Source organism: Serinus canaria, chromosome 11 (genome assembly GCF_022539315.1).
Source record: "Serinus canaria isolate serCan28SL12 chromosome 11, serCan2020, whole genome shotgun sequence".
Taxonomy (NCBI): domain Eukaryota; kingdom Metazoa; phylum Chordata; class Aves; order Passeriformes; family Fringillidae; genus Serinus; species Serinus canaria.
In genome coordinates, this window is record NC_066325.1 from 3,974,247 (window position 1) to 3,990,810 (window position 16,564).

At 42.0% G+C, this 16,564-nt stretch overlaps 1 protein-coding gene across 1 annotated transcript in view; it reads left to right on the top strand.

The window, feature by feature from the left end:
• CDH8 (cadherin 8) overlaps positions 1-16,564 on the top strand; it is a 159,315-nt gene that overhangs the window by 57,247 nt on the left and 85,504 nt on the right. The window contains exon 3 of the mRNA XM_050979066.1: positions 209-503. Coding sequence (XP_050835023.1) covers positions 209-503 — 295 coding nt within the window. The remainder of the gene's footprint in view (positions 1-208; positions 504-16,564) is intronic.

The window sequence follows — 16,564 nt, forward strand, 5'->3', positions numbered from 1 at the left end:
TGCATACAAATCCCTGCTCTCCATGTGTTCTCAAGCTGAGCTGTGGATCACTGGTGCTGGGTTTGAAGCACAAAGGATCAGCTGACAAAATGTATAGTTAGACCAAAGCAAAAAAAATTCCCCAAAATTCTGTGTGTACATTATTTATTTATTTTTTTTTGTCTCTAAAATGCCTTTTATTTTTTTTTCCCCTTTTTTTCCCTTTTAGCTACACACAGACCTGGACCCTGGCAGCAGCAAAATCAAGTATATCCTGTCAGGAGATGGAGCTGGAACCATCTTTGTGATCAACGACAAGACTGGAGACATCCACGCCATGAAAAGGCTGGACCGGGAGGAGAAGGCTGAGTACACCCTGACAGCCCAGGCCGTGGACAGGGACACAAACCAGCCCCTGGAGCCCCCCTCAGAATTCATCATCAAGGTCCAGGACATCAATGACAATGCCCCTGAGTTTGTAGAGGGCCCCTACCATGCCACGGTGCCAGAAATGTCTGTAGTGGGTACGTATGTGGGAGCAGCCCAGGCTCTCCCTGCTCACAGCCTGGGCTGTGCCAGGAGGCTGTTGAGTTGGTGATGAATAATAAGGTATTTATTATGTTGTTAGCATTCATTTGCATATTTTCAAATCTTTTCTTGGCCAGAGCTTTCGTCTGCAGCACAATAGCCGAGTCCCTCAGTAGTAAGGAAATGATTAACAGCTGTATTAATGTCTCTTTGTCCAACAACACTTTAATGGGCTAAATTTATATTTCCCTTCTGACACTGCAGTTAGAGAATTGTTATTGAGAAGGATTTATCAAGATTTGCTCCAGCATGATGCTTTAATCCTATTGATATTTTGTTGATGTTTAATTATCTGTTTGTTGTTTTCCTACTCTTGCAGGGCATTGATACGTACTTATTTGTTTTCCTCTAAGTGCAACTGTAATCAGGCCAAAACATTGAAATGAAGGATGCTGTGTCTGGGAATTGATGGTTAGGCTGTAGAGTGGACTTAACCAATTAGCCACAGGATTTGCATGGATGATGGAAGGGAAAAGCAGAGAAAGCTGTGGAAAAAGATGGTGAAAAGGGAAATTAACTGTGTGAAAGCAGAAAAGAGAAAGGAGAAGAACATAATCTTCTTAATATATTTTACTTATATTTATTCATTTTGTCAGATTAGTGTGAATCTCTTTCTTCATGGATTAATATATTAGAATCTTTTCTGCATAGCTTGTCCCTGTGTGTGCAAGTGAGTGTCCTCAGAGAGGCAGATGTTGACACTCCCCAGGACCACATTGAGTGCAGCTCACCTTCAGCTATCACTGAAACCAAAGGGAAGCAAACCCACCAAGCCAAGAGAATCCATTTTAGGGCAATACAAAAATTCAGCATAAGCTAAGGCATCAAAATCTGGCCATGAAATGCAGAGGAAATTCTAATGTATTTTAGCGTTAGGTTGAGGATAATGTGCTTTTCAGTGATTTGTCTGCATCTGTCAAAGCAAGGTAATTGAAGGAGTGCCAAGGCACTTTGTAGAATAAAGCAACATCCTATCACAAAGTTTCAAAAACACCACTCTCTCTTATTTAGCTAAAAAGAGGAGGAATGTGAGGAGCCAGAACCATCCTCTCACTCACAGCACAGAGAGTTCCACCAAGTCATTGTCAAATACAAGTTTGAGTGCTGACTGCATGGTCAAACCTGAGGCTTCATCTTTTAAATCAACTCTGCTCCAACACATTTTCAAATCTTCATTGTGCCAAAAATGAGATGTGAATTTTTGAGCCTGCATTTCAATTCTTTTACTAAACCAGAGCTTTTATATGTTGAGTTACTTTTAATTACACAGCAGCACAAACATAATATGGACCTGCTTTCAGAGGATATGTCAGCCAAGCTCCAGGTGAGCAAATGAGTTAATTAAATAAAATGAGAATGGAAAACCAAACCAAAACAAAACAGTGTGGGAGAAGGAGGAAGGAAATGAATGCTGTCACTCCTTATGTAAGTGGGATTTATGTAGTATTCTAGGAGAAAAAAGATATATGCAAGAAAAGAAAAGATAAGATGGTTTCTGATCACAAAGCCTATATTAAAAATATTTATATCTGTGCTTATTTATGTTCGGTGATAAAGACATGGCCTTGATCCAAGCAGTATTCACTGTAAAGAAGACGAGAAAAAAACCCCCAAAACTGAAAATTTTGAGAGGAAGCTAATCAGGAGATGAAGAGAAATCTAATAAATTGCTACCATGTGGTTTAAAAGATGGTAAATGTAATGAGAGTAAAGGAATAAAAGAGAATAAAAGATGAAATATTAGTGAAAGAGAGGTAAAGTAAGAATGGAGAAAGAGTGAAAGAGGAGGGAAAATGTGAAGAAAGTTAATGAGAGATGAATTAAAAGTTAAAACTTCATCTAGGAAAACTATTATAGAGGATTGTAGCAGCAATGCCCAATGGCTGGATGTAGTTTAGGGAATAGCAAAAGGCTCCACAGGAAAATATTTCATCTGTTCCCCAAGCATCCAGGGGAAAAGACACTGAACTGCCTCTGCATGACAAAGTTCCACACTCTTGTGGTTTGCTAGGCTGCATTAAAGAGTTTTGTCCAAAAGCAAGTGTGTTCTAACAACAAAAATTGTTACCATTACTAAAACAACCTATTTGCAATAGCTTGTCTGACAGGTCTGAGGTTTATCACTGTAACTCTGAGAGTTTTGCACATTTATCCCTTTGGATCCCTGGCCCTTCCAGCTGTTTTACAGGACATTCCTAGGGGTGCAGGTTTCCAAGCTGCTGCTCTACAGAAGCACCAACATGCACTCCTGCTCTTTTGTTGAGAGCAAAATCTATTTCTCTGCTGTTGCTTTAAAACTCAGAGAATGTTCCTGACTGCATGACATGGGGCAGAAGTGAGTGTGAAGTCTCTGAAGCAGAGGCAGTCTGTGTCTTAATCTCTGATGGAACCAAATGTCAAGGCTGGAAAGTGGAATATGAGAGTGTTCCCCTTTATTAATGTTGCTGTTACTATTTCCTTCTGCTTTCTTCTCTTCACCCACAGGTAGCAACATCAAAAGATGAAGGAAACGATTCTCTGTAAATTATTTCAGGTTTTTTAAAGTTTTTTTTTAGTCCTCTTAAAATTAGATTAGCTCTTCTGTAATGTTTACCAAAAATAAATTGTCTCCTTTCAGAGTTCAAGAAATTTTTACTTTCCCCCTGCTAAGAGTATTTCACTTCCATTATCCACTTACTTAATTCCCTTAAAGAGATCTCCACCCACTGCCAATTTCTTGCCTTGACTTTTGTACAACACAGACATCACTAGGCAGTGTTCTTACTCAGGATAAAACAAAGTTCTGCTGAACCTTTTCTTTCCTCAAAATGCTTATATCAATTTTCTGCTCTGAAACAGAAGAGGAACTCATATGCTCTCTATATATAGTGCTTATGTAATGAGGATGCAGTACAAGGCATTTTATTTTTGGGTCTCAGGGGAAGGCAATGCATGAAATGCAGATGAAGGCTTTTAACCTTTCATTGTTCTAAGGTTCTAACATGATTCAGTTTTTGTAGTAGATGCCTTAGACCTGGTCTTTTGTTCCTGGCTAGAGGAGATGTATTACAGGAATGGCAGGTGTTATTGTGACTGTCTAGAACTGGAATGAAACACCAAGGGGATCTGAAAGCCAGCTTCAAACTGACAGAGAGGAGGTTTAGATTAGAGATGAGGAAAGAATTGTTCCCTGGCAGGGTGGGCAGACCCTGGCACAGGGTGCCCAAAGCAGCTGGGGCTGCCCCTGGATCCCTGGCAGTGCCCAAGGATGTCCAGGTTGGACACTGGGGCTGGGAGCAGCCTGAGACAGTGGGAGGTGTCCCTGCCATGGCAGGGGTGGCACAGGATGATCTTTAGGGCCCCTTCCACCCCAGTTCTGGGATTCTGTCCTCACCTGCAGTGTGTGCCAGGCCATGAGGGGCTCTGTGTGTGTGCCAGCATCCAAGAGCCGCTGGTGGCCACTGCATCCCTGCTTGGTTTCTACTCTGTGTTTGGTGCTCTCTGGAAAATCCTGCTTCCCTGCTGAAACAAAAGGATTTGCATGGCTCTCCTCCCACTCCTGGTGCACAGAGGATCAGTATTACCCTGAGCTCTCTCTGGGAGGAGTGCTGCTCACTTCTCAGCTGTCTGTGCAGAACACACTCCCACACAGGCGCTCGCTGCCGGCCGCACCGCAGCGCTCAGAGTTATTCTGAAATCATTTCCCTCTCTCTCTGAGCAAAGACACCAGCATGTTCCAGAAAAAAAAAATAAAGAAAGAAAAGTTTTGAGAACAAAACTGAATTTTTTTTACTGTAATTCCCACATAATTTATCATAGTAAGCCCTCCTCCCCACCTCCAAAAATGATAAATTTGTGTGTGAAAGCTAATAGTGTATATGGAGAATATGTTCTCTGCTGAAACTGTGCACTTTAATCTTTTAATTATGGTATTAATTTTCTTAAAGAATTAAAGATCAAAAAGTGAAATCTGTGGAATTACTTCGTTATGGCAAGTATTACAAATAGGAAATAATTTAATTTTTTCTGTAAATCTTGTTTAATCACTTTTAAGCCTAAAAGGGCACACTAGGGTAGAAACTCAGTTAAAACCTTAAAAAAAATAAAAGGATTTGTCTGTGCTTCTTGGAGTAAGAACCCCAAGATTCTATTTTTTTCCCTCCCCATTTGTCTGTGAGCTCTGTATCTATGCCTGCAACGAAGACAGAATATTATGTAAATGAATGAGCAAGCTTAGAAGATCCATAAGGGTAATTGGAACAAGTTCTGTAGCTTATTTAAAGAAAAAAAGAAAAAAGAAAGAAAAGAGGAAAAAAAAAAAAAAACCCACACCTTCCCTTGAGCATGTTCTGTTTCTGTGTTACCTTCTCAGCTACACACAGATTCATGAATTCCCCAAAACTCGTGCAGGGGTGGTAATGGAGCCAAAGTGGCTATTGCCTCCTGACAGCAGAGTTTTGGGAAGCCTTTTTTCAGGAGAGGAATGAGGAGTGAAATCTCTTGATTTTGCTCTCAGAGAAGCTGGGAGTGTTTAGACAGCGAGTGTCATGTTGGAAGACAGGAGATGACTGAAGCAGAGTGACAAACGTGTTGGTGAAATAAAAAAGGACACAGATGGAAAAAGAAAAAAAGCCATAAGGGAAGAGAATTCTCTCATAGTTTGCCTGAATTAAGGTAAACAGGAAAACTTTAATAATTTCCGAATATTAAGGCTTTTCCTGACAGTCATAAAAAAAATACACACGGTGGAATTCAGTCTGACATTGCTCTAGAAGTGCTTTTGCCTTTGCCACTTGAAAATAGTAACAATCTGGAAAAGCTTGGAATAATAATACTTTTTGTCCTTAAATGCTTCCATAAAAGGTCTTTACTGGAAAGGTCTTAGGCTTTCAGTTGAGTCAGAATATCAATTTTCAGTTTTGGCACAAGCACATCTACTTAGGAATGTTTTCCCTTGAATCAAGGTTTGCCCTTCATTACACCACTGCAGATAAGAAATTCTATCATCCTTTTTTTTTTTTTTTAAAGCAGAGCAGAGTTCTTTAGTCCTGCCAGGTGTACTAGGACCACTCTACATAGTGCAGCTTTGTTTCCCAGTTCTCCCAGAGATATTCACTCTCTTCCACTTAAAAATTCTTTGCAGAAGGACGAAATCTGCTCCGTATGAAATCAACACTCAATGTCTGATGTGAATAGGGATAAAATAACTTGAGAAATCAGAAAGTTGTGATAAAAACCTGACCTGAAATGTCATCAAGATCAACCACACTGTCCTGCTGGGGTTTTTATCATTGATTTTTAAGGCACTCAGCATGACTGCTAAATCAATGATAGTTTGTCACAAAATTGTGGAGTAAGGGGTCAAGTACACATTAGCCCAAAGGGTAAATGCAAAGGCAATGCAAAAGCTAAAGGAAAAAACAGCAGATGTTGTAAAATATGACAACACTGTAACAGCTGTTAAAAAAAAATGTATATTTTTGTGTTGTCTTGTTCCTCCACTTGTTCCTGTTGTGCATAATTATATACAGGAGCTGTGGTACCAAGGAGTTTTATGTGAGATTTCTTTGATGAGTGTGTGTGTGTGTGTGTGTGTGTGTGTGTGTTTAAAATGGTCACACACAACATTCAGGAAGGGCTCAGGACATTCAACACCAGGGCTGGCTGGCTGTTCCTTAACCTGTCTGTTGAGCCTTGAGGAAACACAGTTCTGAGCATGTGCTGCTATTTTTGTACTTTTATTTCTCATGAGGTCCGATCAAAAATGTCATTTTCTTTCTTACTGTTCTTAAATGCTCATTATGAGCTTGAGGACCATGATGAAATTAATACTCTTTAGGGGTTTATAGGCTGATCCTTCAGTTATCCCCCTCTATATTGTTCTATTGTACTAAACCAGTTAATTGACAATACAGAATTACTGAAATCTGTGGGATTGCTCCAAGCAGTTTGTGCCAATGGCAGGAAATACTTGAGTGTTGAGGTTCTGAAGGCACTGTCTGGTCCTTAGGAGCAAGTGCAAGGTGTGGAGCTACTGATGTGTGCTGGTTCCTGAGACAAACACTGCTTCTCTTCCTCTCCATTCACTGCCAGCAATTTGTCACAAATTGTCCTTTTTTTGCACACGTGCGTTCCCTTGGCACGAAGGAAAGTTGTGCAGATGACACGTAGAGAAGATAAACTCTGCAGGAAAAATCTTTTGGGATCAGAACTGAGGACATAGATCCTTAAGGAGTTCTTCCAAATGGAGGAATTCATCTTTCCATGATGTTCCTGTTTTGGGATGAGGACAGACAGACAGAGCTGTCACATGTTGATCATGGGATGGCAGAGCAGAGGAAATTTAGGCAGTCTTAGGGGAATGTCCTGTGTACCTACAAGACTCTGTCCTACTGTGGTTCTTCCTCTTGACTCCTGGTCACAAACATCTTGTGCTTGTTGCAGATATTCTGCTTCTGAAACCCTTTGTGGTCGCCTCCATTTGTACATATCAAATGTGTCATTGTGTTTGTGTTCTGTGGCTGTGTGAAAATAAGTCTCTGACTCAGGTTTCTGATGCATTCTCTTCTGGTTACAAGTTTAAATCTATTCTCAGCATGGATTTTTCACAATTTCCCCATATGTAAAATTTTGAAGGAAAAAAAAAAGATGCTTCAAAGAGTGGTATGGTTTGGTTATGCAGGCTTTGAAGTCGTGTTATCTCATTTTTCTAAGAAGCTTGGCTGGTGACATGAGCCCATTTGCTGGCCAGGGGATGATGCCTAAGTGGAAAACAGAGGGATGAGAGGAGGCAGAGCAGCAGAGGTTCCTGCCAGACTGATGCTCTGTGAAATGCCACAGAGCTGGTCTGGAGCATAATCTCACCTTTCTCACTCACAGAAAATATAGACAAGGTCTCACCACAAAAGGTAGAAAGTTCAAGGTCAGAAAATAAGGTTCAGTGTGGTAATTTCACAGAAACTTTGATTACAGTAATTTCTATTCCTGTGCTAACATCAAGACTTGGCTTTGGAACATCAGTGACCAATACTCCTGAAATTCTTCATCAGTGGCCTGTGTCAGGCATCTCTCTGATGGACACACTTGATATTTGCCAAAATGAGATGCAATTCAGAATCCTTTGTTTTTCTCTGGCACTGGTTATTCCCCACCCTGCCCTGAGCTGGCACCTCTGTCTGGTTAAGTGCTGAATCTGCAGCTCTTGTTTTCCTGTGAGAACAGCTCACAACTGCCCGTGGAGCTGCTGTCAGCAGAGCTTCCTCTGGAGCTAGCCCTGGAGCTGCTGGGCAGCTGATTTAGCTGTGCCCCTCCCTGGGGCCCAGAAGGGGTCTGCTGCCATTTGCTGGCCCTGCATTGGGTGGGGGACAATATTTCAGACCCTGCTTTTGCACCCTGGGTTACAGCTGCTGCCTCTCCAGGCTTCACTCTCCCAAACAAAGCCAGCCGAGCATCAAAGCTGAGAGATGATATCAGCCACTTTGTGTTCTCACCACACAAAGTCATAAATGAAAGAATTTCTGCAGTAAACAGCCTAGGCTGCTTTATTATTTATTTCTATTTTTTTTTCACAATACACCTGAGCATAACCTGAAACTTCCATTGGAATCAACAAGACTTACAGTACCTTTTTTTTTTCTGCTTGGTAATACAGTGTACAGTGATCATCCAATTTTACTGCCTTTGCCTGGGGACCTTGCAGAATGAATGCTGATGAAATAGTCAATTGATTAGAGACAAGCAGTCTTTCAAAAAGTCCTGAACAGAAGAGGAGCTATTTCCCACTTCTCTCACAAATATCAATTAATATTCTATTGCGAGGGCGATATCTAAAGGGAGAATAAAAAAAAAATAGCATGAAAGTAAAACATAATTCTTTAAGCCAAACATAAAATGTATTTTGCCCTTCTGCTGTTGCCTGTGATGTTTCAAACTGTGTACTAATCCTAACAAACAGCCACCCAGGGGAATTTGCAAAGGAATACCTGCAGGCTCTCTAATGGCACCATCTCTTAAGTTGTAGCAAGAAAGAACTGCCAGCCTTAAAGCTGAAAGGGAAGAAGGTCCCTTCTTGTTAGATCCACACAGGTAAACCCAGGTAACATCAGCTAGCATAATTGCCAGGGAAGAATCCACATCCCTAAATCTGAATATGTATTCCCGTTGTAAACTCTCCCTGATTCCAAAATATTATGTTAAAGAGGCAACATCAGAGTTCCAAAACAATTAGTTGATGCAGGCAAGAAATGGTGAAATGTGCAGTTGATTAGAATTCCCAGGCACGCTTCCCCCAGCCTCATTATACAGCTGTGAGTGAGGAGTGGGGCTGCCAGCCCGCCCTGCTCCCTGCCTGCTCACGCTGCCTCTTCCTCCAGGCAAAGCCAGCTCCTCTCATTCTTCTGCAGGCACACATTTGCATACAATATGCTTTTCCCATTTCCCTCACATGATAAGAAGCCCTTTAAACGGCACATGAGCAATCTGCACAAACATTGCTGTGCTGCATGTGGCAGGTCATGCGTTGGTGTAGAGGTTTTGACTCAAGCATGTACTGCATGACATTAACATTCTTTCAGGGTTTCATTAGCCTCCTAAAGGATCTAGCCCAGCACTGAGAAATGTGTAACATTTGGGAGAAGCAGCCTGGATACCTCTTCTGCTTATGGAGATAAACATCATTTAGTGTGTCAAAGGTATGAAAGGATTATTTTCCTGTTGGAACAAAGAAACAGCTTCCTGCATTTTCTGCATGGTATTACATAATTTATTATAGACCAAGCTGTTAGATCCTTCCTGATTCTTTCATTGAGCCAGATTTTTAGGTGCTAAACCTTTGGTTTAGATTATTCTTTTGTTTAGATTACCAATTCTTTAGGGCAGCATCTGCCATTTCCTATTGGTCTGTAAAGTACTGAAAATCTCTTTCTGTGCATTTCAGTGAGATTACAGTCAACTACTTGTATAAAACAAAGTGGCAAAATAAGCAAGCAATGTTTTATCACTCATGTTTAATATCAAAAACAAAACATGAGCTGTATCAGTTGCAGTTTATTTCAGAAAGTGTTGACAGGTGTCTGTATGATTATAAAAGTGCACACAGGTGCTTAGACAGAGGTATACACAAGAGGAAATGACCCAAAGTCTTCTAGGGCAGGCTCAGGGTGGGCACCAGCAGGAATTTGCCCATGGAAAGGGTGCTCAGGCCTTGGCAGGGGCTGCCCAGGGAGCTTGGGAGTGCCCGTCCCTGCAGGTGTCCCAGGAAGGGCTGGAGGTGGCACTCAGGGCCCTGGGGACAAGGTGGGCATCAGGCACAGCTGGGACTCCATGGGCTGGCAGGAATTTTCCAACTTTAATGGTTCTATGATTCTGGGATTCTATGATGGAATTTAATGTAAACAAACCAGAAATTCTTGCAGAGTTCTCCTTGTCCTGTTTGGTGGAGTGTCAGCTTCACCTGCCTGCCATTCCTGCAGGGCTGGAATTAGAGACTGGGGTGGCCTGTGTTGGGACAGCCACAAAAGAGAGGACTCACAGGGCTGCAGTTTATTCATTCACATTAGCTGGCCAATTTCATTTCTGTTCCCCTCTGGTCAGCCAAACCAGGAGGATTCCAGGAGAAGATGATTCTCTCTTCCTCCCTCAGGTAGAGCAGGCAGCTGGTGCAGCAAGGTATCTAATTTAGCCAGTTGAGCCTAAAACTGAGTTGTGTGAATAACCCTCTTTTCCTTCTTCCTTACCTTAATCATCATAAACAAGATCATGACAGCATCACACTATTTCACTACTTAGAGTCAAATAAATTACAGCTGGGAAAGACAAATTACCCTATTAGTTAATCTTCCTGTCTTTCCAGGGTTTTCCCTTAGAATACATTATTCCAGCATCCTGTGCCAGAGAGTGAACTCTTCACTGAGGAGGATTCTGTTATTTCCCTTGGGAAGTTATTCCTCCTTGTGCAATTTCTCATTGCAAGGAAGCTTTTGTTGTTGTTTTTCTCTTTGCAGAAGATAAAGAAAAGTCTTGTATCTGTGTATTGATGTGGTTCTCATCACTGACATACCAGTATTACACCTGTACCATACACAAATTTTCTTTCTCATTTCTGCCTCTAGAAATGATTGCATATTGGATTCTGCCATGGAAAAGTCAGAATGCATGCTGGCCTTCCTGTTTCTCCAGCATGGCAAGCACAAGTTGCCCATTTTTCCCCCCAGTGGAGTGTTCTGACCTGTACCTCTCTCTCTGCTCAGGGTGCCATCTATCGCCTCATTCATTAAGGGTCCACTGGACACTTAAAAAGCAGAATTTTTTATTTTTTCATGCTTTCCTCTAAGTGTGGGGAGATGAAACACTCCCCCAGTCCCTCTGTCATCTGTTCCCAGAGCAGCCCTTGACATTTCCATGGTTCTGAGGCCCTGTGGGCTCTGCAGGTCAGGCAGCAGCAGCACCATGTGCTGGCAGCATTGCTTCCAGGGGGGGATCTCCATCCCCTCCTCACTGAATCATGAACTCATGGAATTCCTGGCTTGGGAAGGAGCCTCAAGGATCATTGAGTCCAACAAGCTCCTTGTCTCTTTTTTGTTTGTGTTTGTCTTTCTTGGCTCTTGGGGTCTCTGGGAGAGAACCTTCCTGCCCTGTGGGATCTGACCCACACATTGGACTCCTGGAGCTTTGGCAATGAAGTAAATATTATTATTATTATTCAAATATGGGTGCAGAAGGTAGGGCTGAAATAATTGCATCTGATCTGCACAAGAACCCTGAAACACTCATGCAACATCCCCACAATTTGTGTGTGTATGTACTTCTATATCTGCATCAACAGCAAGATATGCCATGATATTTTATGTGGGTAATTTGCATATGTTAACAAGTTCTGTAGTGCTTTAAGCAGATTCCTGTTTGGTATACATTTTCTTTATTTGGTTAGTGGAACCTCTAATTCATAGGCTTTGTGTTTAGAAATGGTCTCATGCAATAAAGCAGGACGATAAGGCTTAAAACTATGTTTTTGCATTTAAAAAAATGAGCACCAATGGAAAACAAATAAGTTCCTTCAGCTTCGAGGCAGTCATAATTTACATGTCAAGAAGTTATGCGGGTTTTTATGAGATTATTGCAGTTTTATTCAATAAAAAATTGTTACCATGACAACAACTGTCATGCTACCTGTGAGATTATAGCAAAGAAGGACAGTGAAGAAAAGGCTTCATTTTGGAAAGAATGCTTATCTGACCTGCTGGCTGCAAACAATGCTTTGTGTGAGCACCCCTGGCTGAGGGGCTTCCATCAGCCCAACTCCAAAGCCAGCTGAAGGATTGAAGCCCAGGATGTTCTAAGGGAAACAAAAGAGCTGGCAAATAATGCGAGGCTTTGTCATGCAAATCCTCTCCTAAGACCCCATCAGGCTGGTAATCAGATCTTCAGAATGAAATGGAGAATTCACCCTCTCAAGATTTGGGAAGATTAGGAGAGAAAGAGTGAGTGAGACCAAAAAGGACATCAGGAAAGGGGAAAAAAAAAAAAAAATCCCCAGAAGTCCCTGGGAAGATGAGACAACATGGTCCTACCAGGTTTCATTATGGTCATGTTATTTATTTTTACCAGCCATTACCATCTTTCAACAAAATGGTTGTTCACTGAATATGGATTCATGTAAATTCTTGGCAACAACTATGCATTACCTCCTCTAGAACATTCAAATTTGATTTTTTGGAATTTTTTTCCTCCCAGTAGGCACATTTCACTGCCACACCAAAAGAATTTGCTTTCCTACTCCCCGTGGCAGCATATGCATTTTTCTTTCTGACTAATGTGCAGAATCTGTACCCTGACTTGCACATAAAACCACAGCCAAAACAACAGAAAAGCACTAGCTGAGCACACACATCTTATTTTTTATGATGGTTTTTAATCTTAGTTTGCCAGCAAACACAGGCTTTCTCACCTAGCCATATAAAAATAGTCCTGTTGTTAATTGCGTCTCTGATTGCTGGCCTGTTGTAAAGACAGAGTAAAACAATCAGCAAGGCTTAAAGCACATTAGAAGTGTTCATTAATTAAAATCTGTTGAATCTCTGTGCAGTCTATATTTATGGTGGGCAAATCCATAGTTAAGGGTCATTAGCATTGCAAAAATCTACCTGAGGAAAAAACACACAAAGTTTTTTAACAGAACATCTGAAAATTTGCCTCATCTCTCAAGAAAAAAAAGAGTTTGGTTTACATAAGGCAGCATTAGGTACATAAAGCAAAAAGAAACAGTGATTATGTTGTTGGGCCAGATTTTATATAACTGCAATATTATTGTAATTAGGACAACAGTGACTTGGACTACAATGGTGGCTTTCTTATAAAAATGGCACCATTTCAAATTTATGGTCTCTGGCTAAATGAGTTTGTTGTAGCATTGACAAAGCAACAAACACAAGCCAAATGCAGTCAAAATTAAACACAAACAGAAACCTTAGCAGTTTATTTGCTGAGCAGAACCCAGAATGTTGCTTTTCCAAGAGCATTTACCTAATAATTGCCCTTCCCTGCATTCTTCCAGCTTTTTCAATGTGAAATTTTTATCTTTAAAGCTTTAAGTGCATTATTCTTGTAAAAAATATTTATGTACATGTAGTTTATAACTGCAGTGTCAGTAATGGAGTAAAAACCTGCTTAAATATTGGTAATGCAAAGCTTGGTGTGGAGGTTGGCTGAAGAACAGCCATGGTGACTGTGAGCTCCTTTTTCTCTGCATTGCTTTTCTCCATCAGGAATCTCTCAGCTCTCCAAACCTTCTTTTTGCCTAGGTTCTGTCACCTGTGGGAGTGAGATTGGTGAACTCTGAGCACATTGCAGGGGAACCAGGGCAGCACTGACTTAGCAACATCACCTGCAGCTGCAGAGGGGACAGGGTTTGCTCCTAAATGTACTGAACAACATAATGTGGCATGTTTCACACCTGCAGGAAATTTGACTCAAGGCATAAAGCAAAAAAAAAAAAAAAAAATCAAATTAAAGGTGATAAAATTTAAACTATGCCAAGGCTTAGCTAATTTCAGCAGTGGAAGCAATTTCTTTAATTTCTGTTTCATGATCGCTCACATCTTCCCTAAACAATTTTCATCAGTAAGATTGTTGGGAGCAAATTACTGGATTTGACAGGCCTCAGAAGTGTGTGATGGTCTGCAATGAAGTGCTGAGTGGCAGAAAGTGGCTGGGCAAGAAATGGATTTCTGGGAGGCAAGAGAATATTTCAGTTGTCCATTCCCTTCATTAATTTTATTGGGTCAGATTATAATCACACTTCAAGGGACCTGTAAGGGAAAGAAAAAGATGATGCCTTTCCCCCTGCCTTTTATGTACTGTGACTGGAAATACTGCCACACATATCATCCATGTATTTTTAATACATTTATAAACTTCAGTTGAGCTTGGGGTCTCCATAAGTGATTAAATTATTTTATATCACAAGAAGAAAACCTTGGTAGCTTAGTATCAGGATTGGAAGCAAAGTTAGACACTGATTAACTCTTTTTAGTGGGGTGTATTCAACTTTAGTGTCTAATAAGTTCTTATCAAAGAATCAGCATATCCATTCAAGTCTGGGAATCTTGAAATAAATATCTATAGAAAGTCTTCAGGAATTCTCAAGTGAAGTAAGATAAGAATAGAAATTATATATCAAATCTTTCTAAACAAGCAATGTAATTATTTCTGAAGGCCTTTGAAATGAGAGCCAGCTAGGAAAATCAAACACAATCTCCAAGAAGTCAACAGTTATATATTTTATATACAAAGGAAAATAAAGAAATAAAACGGAAACAAAATGAAACAGTCCTGATAAAATACTCCAAGTAAAATTTTCACTTTGTGATGAGCCTTATCTTTTTGCAGCCCTGCCCCATTGTATGATGTTCTGCACAAACCTCTTCTGTCTTAGGAGATTACAAACCACCAGTTTTATGATAGCAGCCACAGAAACGAGCACATCACCTGCTGCATCAGCCTGAGTGCAGCTGGGGGAAGCTCTGAGCCTGCCTTCATGGCTGGTGACACCCTGGCACAGCAGGCCTGGGCTGCAGGGAGCCTGGGGAGGTGCTGGGATGGTGGGGCTCAGGCAGGGGAGATGTACTCCAGAGAGGGGAGTATGGCTGGGCTGAGGGATGGTTGTGATGGGTGCAGCAGAGAGAGCCCTGCTAAGGGGTGTGAGTACAAAAGGGGAGCCAACAGAACTTCAGGGGGGAAAAATTATGTCTCAGGTTTGGCTTTTCTCTTTTTCACATTCTGTGCTGCTTTAGTGTGTGGGTCTGGGCTCACATCAGGGCATGGTGAGCTCTGTGCACAGAGCAGGGAGACAAAACAATTCCTGCTCCAGCTGGGCACCAAGGACAAATGATCCAAATCTCAGCCCAGGAGCACAAACCCCGTGGGCTGGAGAGAGAAAAACAAGCAGGGTGGGACTGGCTGGGCTAAAGCTGGGCTGGGACAATGAACTGCAAGGTGGGAATGGAGCAGAGCTGATCCCAGGGAGAGACCCCGAGCCCGGCCGTGCATTTTGGGACCATTTTGGGTCATCCTGGGTGCAGCCCTGGCTGGGCTCTGGTGCTGCCCAAGGTGCATCCATGGAGGCCCTTTAATAAATCCCTGCTTTACTCTGTTACTCCATCTAGTCTCTGTTCTATGGCAGCCTTCTCAAGGCATCAAACATGTGAGACAATCCCACCAGCCACAGCTCCTCAAGTCCTTTAACTCCTGTGGCCAAGCCACCACAGGGCCCTTTGTCCCTCTCCTCCTGACACATGCCCACTCAAGCGTCCTGCAAACCTCTCACTGTTGTTCCCTGTTTCCTGCAGCCTCTGCCACGGCCTCTCAGGGTGTCCAGGGCTGCTCCCCCTCCTCTCTCCACTGAAGGAGGTATTCAGGGTATCTCCTGCAGACTGAGGCTGCTGGACTTGCCACAGGGCTGGGCACCACAAGTATCCCTGTCCCCTTTATCATTTCCACTCACAGCTGTCAGGAGCTGCCTGTTACTGTCTGCTTGCTGTCACCAGGCAGACAAATTTCTGATGTTAATTCCTTACAAACTAACCACCAACTCCATTTCTCAGGCCCTGAGACAGGTTAAAAACTGTTGTGTTGAAGGTTAGTGTTGTCTTAGATAGCAAAGGTCCTAGCATCATCATAGTACAAGGATTTCATATTATCAGAGCTTCATACCTTCTTGATGTTCCTCACAGGCAGCTCCTCTACACACTGACTTCTCCAGATCCTCACAGCAATCTGACTCTCCTCACTCCTCTTTCCTCACTCTTATCTAGCACTAGTTCTTATTGATTGCAGGTGTGGCCTGTTAAGATCAGGCCCACCTCCAATCTTCAGCAGCTGACCCAGCTGCAGCTCATTGGAGGACAAGATCACTCTCTACAGGTTAGGAGTAAGATCACCTTTCAGCATCAAATTCAGCTAAGCTTCAAACATGAACAGTTTGCATATTTATAAAACAGGTTTAGCAAGCATCTGTCAAAGAGAGATGTGACACAATATTCCTTTTCCATGGGATGTGCTCAGCTGCAGGACTCCTCTGGCCCCTGCTGAGCCCAGGAGAGATGCTGGAGGAACACTTTACCTCCTTTTGCTGATATTCTCCCCTGTAAGAGTGGGTAAATTTCCACAAAAAATAAATGACCAATACAGGCCAAAGCCATTTTTTTCTCTAGTGAGATGCATTTCTGCCACCCACATTGCCTTCACTGAGAATTATCCCACTAGTTCGATGTGGCAAACCTGCCACAATCTTTCTAACTTGGAGGTGACTTAGAGACATAAAAATGAAAATGTTTAGTGCCAACACTTCTGTGCAAGAGAGCAAGCCAGTGAATCAGTGATTGACAGAGCATCCTGACTTGGAAGGGACCCCTAAGGATCATGGAATCCTGCCCTGTGCCTGAGAGTGTTGTCCAGTGCTCTTTCTTCAGGATTAAATGATACCTGTTACCATTCTGGGAGGTCTTACAAGTCCATTTTATTC